The 13,425-nt window shown below is 52.6% G+C and overlaps 1 protein-coding gene across 4 annotated transcripts in view; it reads right to left on the bottom strand.

Moving 5' to 3' along the window:
- Positions 1-149: 149 nt before the first annotated feature.
- The window catches only part of SUPT5H (suppressor of Ty 5 homolog (S. cerevisiae)), a 31,939-nt gene continuing 18,663 nt past the window's right edge, over positions 150-13,425 (bottom strand). For all 4 annotated transcript variants that reach the window (XM_008582189.1, XM_008582194.1, XM_008582179.1 and 1 more), the window contains 20 exons: positions 12,397-12,648; positions 10,976-11,065; positions 10,801-10,871; positions 9,085-9,190; positions 8,754-8,847; positions 8,526-8,662; positions 7,310-7,465; positions 7,060-7,206; positions 6,049-6,195; positions 5,832-5,957; positions 4,800-4,884; positions 4,349-4,468; positions 4,161-4,263; positions 3,948-4,075; positions 3,754-3,859; positions 3,164-3,322; positions 2,899-3,067; positions 2,580-2,783; positions 662-757; positions 150-580 (listed from right to left, as the gene is read on the bottom strand). In XM_008582189.1, the coding sequence (XP_008580411.1) occupies positions 437-580; positions 662-757; positions 2,580-2,783; positions 2,899-3,067; positions 3,164-3,322; positions 3,754-3,859; positions 3,948-4,075; positions 4,161-4,263; positions 4,349-4,468; positions 4,800-4,884; positions 5,832-5,957; positions 6,049-6,195; positions 7,060-7,206; positions 7,310-7,465; positions 8,526-8,662; positions 8,754-8,847; positions 9,085-9,190; positions 10,801-10,871; positions 10,976-11,065; positions 12,397-12,648 (2,640 nt within the window). In that variant the 3' untranslated portion in view covers positions 150-436. The remainder of the gene's footprint in view (positions 581-661; positions 758-2,579; positions 2,784-2,898; positions 3,068-3,163; positions 3,323-3,753; positions 3,860-3,947; positions 4,076-4,160; positions 4,264-4,348; positions 4,469-4,799; positions 4,885-5,831; positions 5,958-6,048; positions 6,196-7,059; positions 7,207-7,309; positions 7,466-8,525; positions 8,663-8,753; positions 8,848-9,084; positions 9,191-10,800; positions 10,872-10,975; positions 11,066-12,396; positions 12,649-13,425) is intronic.

The raw sequence follows: 13,425 nt of genomic DNA, 5'->3' as shown, positions 1-13,425 counted from the left end.
ACTTAGGTAGGACCCAGTAGTAGGACCCAGTTTGCCCCAAAACCCACAGCAAGGAAGTAAATGGGTTCTACAAATGACCCCACTTACAAATGAAACACACACACACACACACACACACACACACACACACACACACACACACACACACGACTTTTGACCAGCTTCTTTTTATTGAAAGACCATAACACAAAAGCAAGCAGGGGAGAAGGGGTACAAGTAGGTGGGAACCCTCCCCCAGACTCTACACTCTGATTCCCATAAGCATGAGGGAGGGAGAAGATGGAAACCCAGAAAGGAAAATAAAGGAAATCCAGAATGATCAGCCTAGCCCTGCTCCAGGTCCAAGATCATATGTCAGGGCCAAGGTCCAGGGAAGGAAGGACGGTCACTCTTCATCTGCCAGATTATCTGCCAAAGTCCACCCACCCTGCCTGCCTTAGGCTTCCAGGAGCTTCCCCAAGAAGCGGAGGTTAAGGATCTTGAGCTGCTCATCAAGGTCCATGCGGACGATGCCATCCTCACCATCAATACTCAGCAGGACACCTGTGGCTTCCCGATCCTCACCCAGGATCACCTTCACCTGGGGGTTGGGGGGAGCATGTGGTCAGAGTCCCATGTCAGCAGCCCAACTCCCCCTCATCCCCTTGACCCTTCCCCTTACCTTGTTGTTCTTGGTGGGGGTGATGGGCTCCAGGTGCTCACTGGAAATGCTGACGACCTTCTCACTGTCCTTCAGGTACACAGAGCACATGCCTCCCTGGGGGGTAGGGACAGCCTGGTCAGCCGGACTGAGGCCCAAACTTCAGGGAACGCAGGTTCAGGGCTCATTCTGAGAACACACTCAAGTCACTTTCCCAAGGTGATATAGGGGGCAGAAAAGGCCAAGGCTGGGCCTGGCTCCAAGGCCTGGGGCCTGTGGTGTATGGGGACAGGGTGGGTGGGACAGGTGACCAGGTCAGCAAGGGAGACACCAGAATGAAGCTAACTTAGGCCAGAGGGGGAAATGCTTCTCAGGCACTTGACTCCACGTCCCAAGCTGGCCTCCACACTTCTTCTCCATACCTGCTCCTCCTCCTGGGCCCCAGTCTCAGGACAGCCCCACAGTCCCCAGCCAGAGCTCTGGACCTCTTCTTGCTCACGTCCCTCACTGGCAACCCTCCAGCTCTAAGGCCTGTCCATTCAGCCTCCTGAGGGTCTCTCCCACCTCCCTCCTCTCTTCCCCACAGCCCTGCCCTAGTGCAGCCTAACCTCCCCTTGGGGTCCTTGCCCCCCACCTCACCACCCCCAATTTATCCTTGATATGGCAACATAGAGAATTAAGTCCAAACCACAAATCCAATCCCACCTCTCCTGCTTAGATTCCCCCAGTGCCCTCTGGACAGTCCAAGTTCCTCAGGCTGGCACAAGACCTGGCCCAGCTACTACTCTGACCTCATCACTCACCTTCACCTTGGCTCTTTATGTCCCAGCCACAGTGAATAGTTTAGCTCCCCTAAAGCGCTAAGCTTTCCCTTACATCAAGGCCTTTGCACATGCAATTCCCTCTATTAAGAACATATTTAACTCCAGTCATTTTTCTTGGCTTCTCATGTTCATTCTTTAGGTCTCAGCTCAGATGTCTCCTTCCCCAGAAAGCCCTCCCTGATTCCCCCAAAGTTGGGTAACGTGCCTCCTCTGGGTTCCCATACTTCTCTTTGCCCTTTGGCCTTTCCTCATCCCACCTCTGCCCACTCTGAGCTGTCACTATCTGGGGACATGTCCGTCTCCCCCAATGGAATGTGAGGTCCACGAGGGCAGGACCTGGAGCTGTCTTCATCTCTGGTGTTGAATTAATTATCAGAGGGGCTGGCCAGTTAGCTCACTTAAGAGCACCAAGGCCAAGGGTTCAGATCCCCATACCAGCCAGCCACGAAAAAAAAAGTTATTAGAGGACCAACAAGGTGCTGGTCCTTCATCTAGGAAGTGGGGCTCCTGAGGAATAAAATATAGGCTTTGTAATCAAAGAATCACACCAGGGGAAACTTTGAGCTTTTAGGCAGTAAACAGATAACGTTAAGAATTACATGGACCAATAAGACACAGACCTGAGATAGCCTAGGTGTTTCCCTAAAGGTTGAGCAGGCATTAACTAGACAAAATGGAAGGAAGAGAGAGGAAAGTATACGTGTAAACGCTCTGAGGCTGGAGGGACCTCATTAAATCTGAGAAAGGGAAAGGCCAGTAGCCCTGGAGAGCCAGGGGAGAGCCCTGGGGGTATAGGTGCCTGGCGCTAAGCCCAAGCCTGGCACAGCAGCAGCACTCAGTACGTATTACTGATCTGCAAAAGAGAATGTCAAAAAGTAACCATACTCTTCTGTGCCAGGCACTGTTCCAAGCTACAGGTCCTCTGCTTTGAGCACAAGAGGCAGAAATCCCTGCCCTTGTGGAGTTGTATTCCAAACCTTTCCACATCTGTTTTTCTTACTATAAATACTTGAATATGTGGTTGGACAATTAAAAAGAAAAAAGATGTAACCACAGAAATCAGGGGCACCAAAGGGGAGGATTCCTGTCCACCTACCACCCTGGGCCCCACGTACCGTGACGCTGCGTATGACTCCGGTCTGCCCTACCACCTGTGTATCCAGGTAGGTGTCCCGCACCTTCACCTGGATGTCAGTGGTTACCCAGTCGCTGGAGTTCTGCTCGATGCCTGAGCCCGGTGTGTGCGGGTTGTAGCCACCAGGGGAGGGGGCTCCAGGTGTCATCGGACTGTAGCCAACGGGGCTCGGACTGGGGCTGGCCTGCAGGGGAAAGGGAGACAATGTCATTGGGAATAGTCATCTGGCCTAATTGTCCCTATAAGCCCCAGGCTCACCCTAGCCCACCGCCCTCAAGGGCATGCAAGCTGACCAGTACCTGATAGGCCATGGGTGAGGGCGTGGGATGGTAGCTGGCTGGAGAATGGGTGTTCTGGTAGCCTGCTGGGCTTGGCGCTACCTGATGGTAGCTCTGGGGGCTGGGGCTGGGCTGGTAGGAGCCTTGTGGGGAGGGGGCGGCATAGGGGGAGAATTGGTCTGTGTTGTACCTGTAGGAACAAAGAGAGAAGGGGGCATCTGTTGGGGCAGGGAGGGAGAAGGAAGTGGTGGCAGGGATTGATCAGGGCTAGCCCCAGTGGACTCACATGGCTGGTGTTCCTGGCGTCTGCGGGTTGTACTGTGGGTTGACCTGTGGGGATGAGGGATCTGGGTAGCCAGGTGTTTGGGGATTGGGGGTTCCCCCATAGGCTTGTGGGGACGGGGTAGGCTCGTCATCAAAGGCGTACTCATATTCTTCATCAGCCCTGTTGGGGACAGAAGCCTGGTGGTGATGATGGTGGTGATAACAAAGCAGCAGTACATGCTCCCAGACAGCACTGTACACCACACCCTGAACTGAGGCAATTTCATTCTCACAGGAGCCCCATCCAGAGGTGTTCCTGACATCATCTCCGTTCCACAGCTGAGACTGTGATGCAGAGAGATGAGGTTGCCTGCCCAAGGTCACACACTCAGGCAGTCTGTCTTCAAGTCCAGGAGTAACCACAATGGGTGACTGGAGAGGAAACTCATTTGTCCCACTCCCTGCCATGCTGACTCCTTCCCGTGGACCAGCCTGGGGTGGCAGCAGAGTTCAGGTGGGCCCAGAGACCCCTCCATCCGCCAGACACTCTGGCAGAACCACTCATACACACCAGCATGCACACTTAGTGCCTAAGGGAACCCCAGCCCTCACCGTGATGGCGTGTTGGGGTTGTTGGGATCCCAGGCCCCACTCTGGGCAGGAGTGCGGCTGCCATCATGCAGGGGCGTCTGTGAGCCGTAATGCGGGGTGCGGCTGCCTGGAATGAGGGACATGAATGTGTCCATCAGTTCTGTCCTGTCTGCGGCTCCCGCACTGCCCCTCCCACATCCCCTGGGCAAGCTCACCATCCTGGAGAGGGGTCTGTGAGCCATACATGGGCGTGCGGGAGCCAGAACCATACATGGGTGTCTGGGAGCCGTACATGGGTGTCCGCCCATAGGTCGAGGCCATGCCACCTGGGCGCCGAGAGCCCCTGTGGACACAGAGAACAAAGGGGTGAATAGGGCCTCCTCACCACCCGACAACCCCCATCCTGACCCTCCCAAGCCAGCCCGTACACCGTGGCGAGCCGCTGGCGGTCCACAGAGATGGTCTGGCAGGTGGAGTGCAGCTCCACACGGGCTGTGGACTCCGTGGCATCCTTGACCACACCAATGTAGCCTGGTGGGGAGGCAGGAGGTCAGGCGGGGTGGGGCTCTCCTTCACCACGCTCCTCCCCAGGCTTCCACAGGGCCTCGCAGGTCACCTTTGTAGGGCCCCTGGGAGATGCGCACAGTCTGGCCGATGAGCTCGTTGTCTCTCCGCCCCCGGCCCCTGCTCATGCCACTGCTGCCACCACCAGGGCTACCAAAGCCACCACGCTGACCTGGGTAGGGAGGAGAATGTCACCACTCCCCAGGGCTGTGCCAACAGCCAGGGCACCCTCAAACCCCCTCTTCACCTGCTTGACTTCCCCCATGTTGGGTCAGGAGCCTCCTCTGCCCACCACCCCCAACCCCTGGGCTTTCCCATCATAGTCTTGACCACTCTGGACTGTCACTGTGGGGTTGGGTCTGTCCTCCCATGGGCTGTGAGTCCCATAATAGCAGGGTCCATCCCAGATCAGGTGCTCAGTGAGTGTGGGCTTAACAACCAAGGCTCTCCCCCAGCCCCTCCCCACCTCCCCAAAATATCCCTGGCCCCTGAATCCTTCTCACCTCCGGCACTGGGATGCATGGGGCTGCTGATCCGGGGGCTCATAGGGGCAAAGCCACCCACAGTGAAGTTGGTCACATCGCGGGGCTAGGGGAGGTGCAAGGAGTGAACTGGCAGGCAGGGGATGGGGGTGGCAGGGCCTGGGTGACAGGTCCTCAGCCCCATCACCACACTGACTGCCTCCACGTGGGAACGGTTCCTGCCTGAACCTGCCCAACAGCCATCCCTCCCTCCTTCTGGTGAAAATGCATCCCCCCACCTTTAGGGGAACTGCTACCCCTCTGCCATCGTGGTCCTGTCAATCAAGAGGCCTGGGTCTCCCCTGGCCAATGAGTAGGATTGAAAGGCAACTAGTCAGGAATTAAAGCCCCTAGTGACACAAAAACTGCAAACTATGGGATTCATCATCCCATCTGCAGGGCCCTGAGGATACCAACTCCTGGTCCCAGCTACCGAGATCCCAGACTGATTCCCTTTCTGATACCTTGTTCTGTACAACTTCCCTACAAGTCCCACTCTGGGGCCTTAGCACTTGCTGTTCCTCAAGACATTCACATGACTCTCCATCCCTCTGTTCAGGTCTCTGTGCACACGTTGCCTCCTCAATGAGGCCTTTCTTTATCCTCCTCTATCTAAAGCAGCAGCCACCGTCATTCTCTATCTCCTTACCCTGCTTTATTTCTCCCCACAGTGCTTGCCAGCACCTCACACTGTATTATGTATGCATTTATTATTTCTCTATTCATCTGTGGAGTGCCAGCTCTAGGAGGCAGACATTTGAGTCTTGTTCACTGCTGTATCTCCAGTGTCTGGCCCCTAACAGTTGTTCAGTTAAAAATCAAAGGAATGAACGATTTGGTGAATAGCTCAGAATCGCAAATAACCTTTTCTCACACTCCGCCAAGGTCCTGACAATGAATGACATCTGCTCTTCTAATTCCCCACAAGCCCAATCTTGTCACCCCTGGAGCCAGGGAAGGCTGGAGAACCAAACCAGGTACCCGACAGACAGAGTTCTGCCATGCCTTCCTCACCTTCGAGCCCCCGGCCAGCACCAGGTGGCGGGTCTTGCAGACAAACATGCCCCCATTCTCCACGAGTTTCTTGCAATGCTGGAAGGCAAAGCCACGGAAGAGATGGCGAATTTCACCCTCACGGCCCTGCGGGGGAGAGAAGGGTCACTCTCTTGGCCATGTCCCACCCCACTCCAACTCTTCGAGATTCAGCTGAAGGGCAGGAGCTTGTACTCACTGAGTGGGGGCCATCAATGACCTTGACAATGTCTTTCACATGGATGTTGTTCTGTTCTGAGTCCAGGGCCACAGCAAAGCGGTTGTCCTTCTTCCGGGTCACAGCCTGGTGCCTAACGGTCACCACCTTCCCATACATGTTGAGCACCTACAGAGGGAGAGGGGGATGCTGAGGGGGTGAGAGTGGAAGGAAGTGACATGGAGCAGGGCTTCCTAAAGTGGGATGATCCTTCCTTGTGGGAAACTGTCCCAAGCTCTGTAGGACATCTAGACTCCCTGGCTTTGGGGAAGTCAGTCAGAGCACCACCCCTCACATACTGGGTCAACCAGAAGTGTTGCCAATCATTCCAAAACACTCTCTGGGAGAAGACTCCATCCCCTGACTGAGCATCTGAGATGTGAGATGTGGGGAGGGGCTGATATTAACAAAATAGCTAATTGTTTATCCCTTGCTCTGTGCAGGGCCCATGCTAAATTCTTCACACATAAGATTTCACTGAAATCTCAAAACTTCCCTCTCAGGTGGATATTATTATGACTCTCATGTCACAGAGGTGGAATCTCAGGCTGAGAGAGGGCAAGCCACCAGCCCAGGGTCACATAGCACAGAAGCCACAGAGCTGAGATGTGGATCCAGATCCGGGGACCCAAGCACTAGGCTCTGTGACTCCTACATCCACAAGGACAGGGAGAAGGCATGTACGCACATGACACTTGGTCCTTGAGCAAGCACCAAATACCAATTCCTTTGATCTCAGGGAATCACTTATAATGTATAAAGCAGATGCTGCCATTATTCCCATTTTATAGGGTGTGAAACTGAGGCACAGAGAGGATAAATCACTTCCCACTCACCCCATGTCACACAGCCAACCGTGAGTGAGAGCCAGGTCTGCCATCAGAGCAGTCTAGATTCTCAGCCACAATGCTCTGCCACTTCCCATGATAAGGGTCTTGAGGGAGAGGAAGCCCCCTAAAAGTAAGCCCCTGCCTCGGAGCACAACACACACACCTGGAAGGTCTCCCGCTCTAGTCGCACGATGACGCCCACAGTCTGGGGATCCAGATGCACCAGCTCACCCCATTCATGCTGGCCCCCTACATCCACACCTGATGCCGTCTCCGAGCAGAGCTGCAGGTCCCTTGGAAGCACCTTCAGCTGCCGGGAGATGGTAAATGGGGTGAGGCAGGGTCAAGTGGCTCATCTACCTGGCTCTCCTCCTGGCATGTACACCCTCCACCCCACCCTTCCATCCACCTACCTCATGCATGGTGAGGTCGGAGAAGAGAATGACAAAGTTCTCCTCCACCCGCACAATGAGACCCGTGTCGCCCTCAAATCGGCCTGCAATCACCTTCACATGGTCTCCCATCTTGAAGTATTTCCGAAGTTCCTGGGCTGGGAACTCTAGCATGTCCTGGGGGATTTGGTATGCAGACAACAAGCAGGTGAGGGGACACCACCACGAACTGCCTGCCTTACCCCACACCTATCTTCAGGATCCACTTATGATCTCAGAAAAGACCACCCCAGCCAAATCCTGCTCCAGCCTCACACCACCCACTCACAGTCTAACTTAGGTCACCTGGACAACCCCTCAGACTGCCCCAGAGACAGATGACCTGACATAGGACATCGACCTGGACAACCCTTGAGATAGCCAGCCCTTGAGACACACAATGCCTACCTAGACCCACACAGAGGAAGCCTGCCTCTCAGACACATGACACCAGCTATAAAACCTCTCAGACCACACCTAACGACCTAACCCCAGACACACCACACAACCTACACAATGCCACACACACACTCTCTCTCTCTCTCTCTCTCTGTAGGTAAACAAAGCCAGGTACCCACCTCGGATTGCTTCTCAGTTAATCATACCCTTAACCCAACACATATCCAGATATCTTGCTTTTCAGAAACAAAAGACAGGCCAAGTCACTCTCCAGTGACAGATACAACTAGGCAAGCCCTTCAATGACACAGCCACACATCAAGACTCACAGCCTGATGCTACATCTCTTCCTCCCTTAAACAGTCATGTGCAGGCATGATACACTATCCCCAGGACAGAAATGTTGACACACATCACATAGGTATACTGCCCGGTCATACAAAGACACACACCCCAGCACTCCCCTAGAAGCAGACAGGACCTACACGCCAGGCCCCAGAAATGTAGCCAGGATGTCCCTTTCCCCAAATCACAAAAGCGGGCCTGCACACACCCCCACCTGACTGTGGGAAGCACACGTTTATTACCTCATCAGACACCTGCTCAGGCATCTGAAAACACTAGAAAGGACATACTGTCCTTGAAAACAGATGTGACTAGGTGCACCACTGTCTGGACATCCACGTACAACCAGACATACCCCCAAACACTCCGATTTCCTGCCTCTCAGACCTGGACATGACCAGAGCCCCATGTGTACATACACATACCTCAGCCCTGAGGCAATACGGGTGCCCACCTTGAGGTCCTCATGTTTGGGCATGATGGTGATCTTGTTGCCGTCCACGCTGAGGATCTTGCCCTGCAGGTTGATGAGCTCGCCCTCACACACCTCCACATTGTCCCCAGGTTGGAAGTTGTGCTCCCGCTCCTTCCCTACAGGAGCAGCCATAGGGCTAACTTGGGGACTGCCCCTCATGGGCCACCACCTCCTCCTTGACCTGGGTTACAGAGAGGGACCAAATACCTGTGCTCTCAGTCACTACCTCCAGGTCGATGCCCTCTGGCTGGTCCTCAAACTTCTCTAGCTCAGAGAGTGTGGGCTTCACACCTTCTGTGATCTGAACCCCCAGGGCAAGGGTAGGAGGAGAAAGTGGACCAAGGTCAGTGCCACAGCCCAGCTGAGTGGGCTAGAGAGACGGTAAGAATTATTCCCCTAGGAACACTCCTGACTTGAGGATTATCCAGGACAGACCCAGATAACCCATGCCCCAGGACCTGCACTGCAGGACAGAGAGAAAGCTTGATCTACCCACATCCCCCCCGGCCATAACCACTGCTCCCTCTGGAACCCTTACCACAGCAGACATGGCGAAGCTCTTGAAGAGAAAGCCCTTCCGACTGTAACGGTTCCCCTCGAAGATGAGGAAGTCCCCATCAGAGGCAACATCACCCCCCAGGGACCTGTGATTTTGTGAGGAGAAAAGATTGGTGGGGCGGGGTGGTCAAGGAGAGAACCTTGCTGTACCTCAGTCTGCTCAGCTGGCAGAGGGGCAAGAGGATCACAGAATGACCAACCCATCCCATCCCAGCAAACACTCTCTCAGCAGGAGTGACTTCTCACAAGCCCCTCAGGCCACCTCAACAGAGGGCCACAGAGCCACCACCTCCCTGCACTCCGCTGCCCGTTCCCTCCAGTATTTTTCACCAGGGCACTGATCACCATCTGATGAATACTGCCCGCTCTATCTCTGTAACCAGTGCATCAGCTAGAGAAGGGCAGGGATTTAACACCTTTTATTCAATGCCACTTGCCCTGTTTCACCAAGAATAGTGCCTGGCACATTGCAGGTGCTCAGTAAATGTTAAGTGGACAAAGTATTACCAGACCATGATAATAGTTAATATTCACGGGGCTGTCAGCCTATCCTGGCCTGCATATTCATGCCCTCGTTGACCCCTCCCCACACCCTGTGACATCAGCAATATGCTCCTCATTTTCCAAGTGAAAGAACACAGGCCCAGGCAGGTCACACAATATACCCCACGTTGCTGAGCCAGTGAGTCTGAGAGTCAGGATTCAAACGTAAGTGGGTGGGAGTCCCAAGCCTTTGCTTTAATTATACTGCCCCTAATCTGCCTATGCCCCCAGCCCTGCAAATGGGGTAAGAACACTTAGTTCCTGCTCCATGTTTCCAGAGTAGGGAAGTCTCCACCACTCCCTAAGAGAGAAATGCATGCGAAGAGCAGGATGAGCTCCTCCTGCCACTCCCGCAGTCGCCTTCTCCAGTCTTCACATGGTGAATCTGGGAGAGGGGAGCAGCATGCTCTGTAGGACCCACTGTGGGGCAAGGAGGGGGGTCATATGGTTTGCTCTTTGCCACAAAGTAAGGAAACGTCCAGTTGTGTAGAGAAGTGGTATTAATGGGTCCAATTCAGGCATGTGAAGTATGAGCGAGGCCCTTGGGTGCAGACTGAAAGGCGCATTCTACAGCCCAGCCTTTATCGGAAGGGAAATCTGTCTGACTGACTCACATACAACTTGTTCCAGAACAGCGTCACTGTCAGCTTGTTTTCCCCTCTTCTCCCCTCCCCATTAGAGTTCAGGCTACTCCTGGAATGCTGGAATCCCCAGGCTGCTCCAGTTTTCCATCCAATTGGGGACTGTGGGGTAACATCCTGAGATAAGGAGCTCTAGAGCCCCAATTCAGGTAGGCATAAGGAGATCAGGAAAAGAGACTTTATAAAGCCTGACGGGTTAAATCCCATCTCAACATATGCTACCATTAACTACACTCACTATGTGCTGGGCACTGTTCCGGGCACATATACATATTAATTCGTTTAATTCTCGCAACAATCCAAGAAAGCAGGATTTGTTATCATTAGTGTTTATAGCAGAGGAAACGAAGGCACAAGAACTGAAGAAATCTGCCTGAGGATATACTGCCAAGCTAATCACTCACAAACTAAACCTTTCATGGGGCCCACTCCTGTGGAGGAACCTGCAAAAAGCACATTCAGCACCACAGACCCTGGGGACCCAGCCCAGCCGGCCCCAAGGACACTCTCACCTGATCTTCTCTGCATCAAATAGCCTCTGTGGAGGCCGCTTAAACTTCTTCCTTTTGGCAAACCAGTCTTTCTATGGAAGAAAAGGGGTATGGGAAGGTAGGGTGAGGGAGGAGAGCTTGGCCACCAGCAGGGATCAAGTGTCCCCCTCCCCCAGAAAGCATGGTCCTACAGTACCAAGCTCATGCGGGCCTTGATGCGGTCGTAGTCAATGCGTGGGATCATCTTCAGGGAGATGGTGTTTTGGCTGGGCTCCACATAATCCACCTGAGCAGAGTGCATGAGAGGTCAGCAGGGGCCCAGCCCTCCCTCCCTGACCCTAGACATAAGAAGGGGAAAGAGATGTCACGAAGGGGAAGGGACAGAGGGTGACAGAGAAGAAACCACACTGCTGACAACTCCAAAAAGTCCCTCTCTAGCTTGTCTGTCCTCAACACTGACACCGAATAGCCACTGCCTGCTTAACATCTCCACTTAGATGTCTAAAAAGTCTGTCAAACCCAGGACAATCAAAGCTGAACTGCAGACTTCCTCAAACCTGCCCCTCTCCCAGCATCTCCCATTCCATCCTTCTGCTCAGGCATACAACCTGGGAGTCATTCTTGACTCCTTCTCTTTCTCTTACACCCATATCCAATCTGTCAGCAAATCCTGTCAGTTCTGTCTTCAAAAAAATCTGATCTCTTCCCTTCCTCCACTACTTTGACCTTGGTCCTGTCCCATCAAGCACCTACCACGTGGAAAATGGCAACAGCATCCTCACTGGTCTCCCTGCTCCTGCCAATGACCCCCTTGAGTCTATTCCAGAGTTTCTCAGATGTGGCACTATCGACATTTTAGGCCAGGTAATTCTTTGCTTTGGGCAGCTGTCCTGTGCATTGCAGGATATTACAAGTGCCCTGGCTCCTACCCACTAGGTGCTAGAATCATCAACCCTCTCCTCAGACGACACAGCCCAAAATGTCCGCAGACAATGGGGTAAACGTCTGCCCTGCTTGAGAACCAGTAGTCGAGTCTCAACACAGTCACCAGAGTAATCTCATTAAAACTGAAGTCAGGGGGCTGGCTGCTTAGTTCAGTTGGTTAGCACAAAGCCTTACAACACCAAGATCAAGGGTTCAGTTCCCCATAGCCACCAAAAAAACCAACCAAACAAACAAAAAAAAACCCAAATCAGACTGTGTCCCTTAGAACACTCCCATCTCACTTTATTATAAGCCAGAGCCCTATGATGGGCCTCGTTACCTCCCTGAGCTCCTCTCCTACCATTCTTCCCTCACTTGCTCTGCTCCAGCCAATAACAGTCCTATCTCACGTGTTGTTCCTTCTGCCCACAACACTCTTCCTTCCCTAAGAATTCCACATGGCCCACTCCCTCACCTCCTTCACATTTTTACTCAACGTGCCTTTGAACATGCACAGAAGGTGGGCATCCATTTCCTGTGTGCTCACAACAAAATCCAGCCTCTGCTCCATGTAATCTCAGTGGAGTTCTGCTCTCTGCAGTAGTAAGGGGTGGCAGGGTGGAGAACTAAAGGAAAGGAAGGAGGACAGAACAGAGGAGCCCTGTCCCTCTCATCCACCCTGCCCTCTGGCACCTGAGCAATGTCATCCTTGTAGATGCCTCGCTTAAGGCGGACCCAGGACTTTGGCTTCAGGTTGGCCACCTCCTTTACTACTTTGAGCACGTCTGTCATCTCCTTGATGGGCACCATCTGCTGGTTCCAGTAGCCAAGCCGCAGGTTGCCCACACCCTCGATGGCCTGCTTCACGTGCGTCTGCTTGTAGGCCTCCACGTAGATGTAGCCCTTCACGTGCTCTGGTGCCACTACTGACTTAATCTGCAGGGGCTTCAGGGTGAGTCGATGGAAGAAGGAGACAATGAGACACAACTGCTAGTAACATTAATGACCACCATTCAGCAGTCCATCTCCTGGGAATTTATCCCACAGAAACATGTTGGTACCATGACATGGATAAAAAGATATTCACTGCAGATTTATTTATTATAGCAAACAAACAAGATTGGAAAATTTTTTAAATGCCCAAAAGGAGGGATTAGCTAAAATTATGGCTTAACCATACCATGCAATACAATGTAGCAGTTAAAAGAACAATGAGATGAACATTTTTGCACTAACACAGAAAGATACCCAACATACGTTATGCATAAAAAAAATCAACCAGAACTGAGAACTGCAGGGGTTATATGAGACAAAACATACCGTAAGATGACAAAAATTGTTATCAGAGACAAAGACAGACACTTTATAATGATAAAAAGGTGAATCCATCAAGAAAAGAAAAAATTAGGGCCGGCCCACGGCTCACTTGGGAGAGTGTGGTGCTGATAACACCAAGGCCACGGGTTCGGATCCTATATAGGGATGGCCGGTTCGCTCACTGGCTGAGCATGTTGCTGACAACACCAAGCCAAGGGTTAAGATCCCCTTACCAGTCATCTTTAAGAAAAAAAAAAAGCAGAAGAGAAAAAAATTATAAAAATATGTGAACCTGACAACAGAGCTCCCAAATATAGGAAACAAAATCTAACAGAAATGAAGAAAGAAACAGATAATTCAACAATAATAATTGAAGACTACAATATCCCACTTTCAATAATGGAT

The sequence above is a fragment of the Galeopterus variegatus genome, unplaced genomic scaffold, assembly GCF_000696425.1.
Source record: "Galeopterus variegatus unplaced genomic scaffold, G_variegatus-3.0.2 Scaffold93, whole genome shotgun sequence".
Taxonomy (NCBI): domain Eukaryota; kingdom Metazoa; phylum Chordata; class Mammalia; order Dermoptera; family Cynocephalidae; genus Galeopterus; species Galeopterus variegatus.
This window is presented reverse-complemented; position numbering and strand designations above follow the sequence as displayed.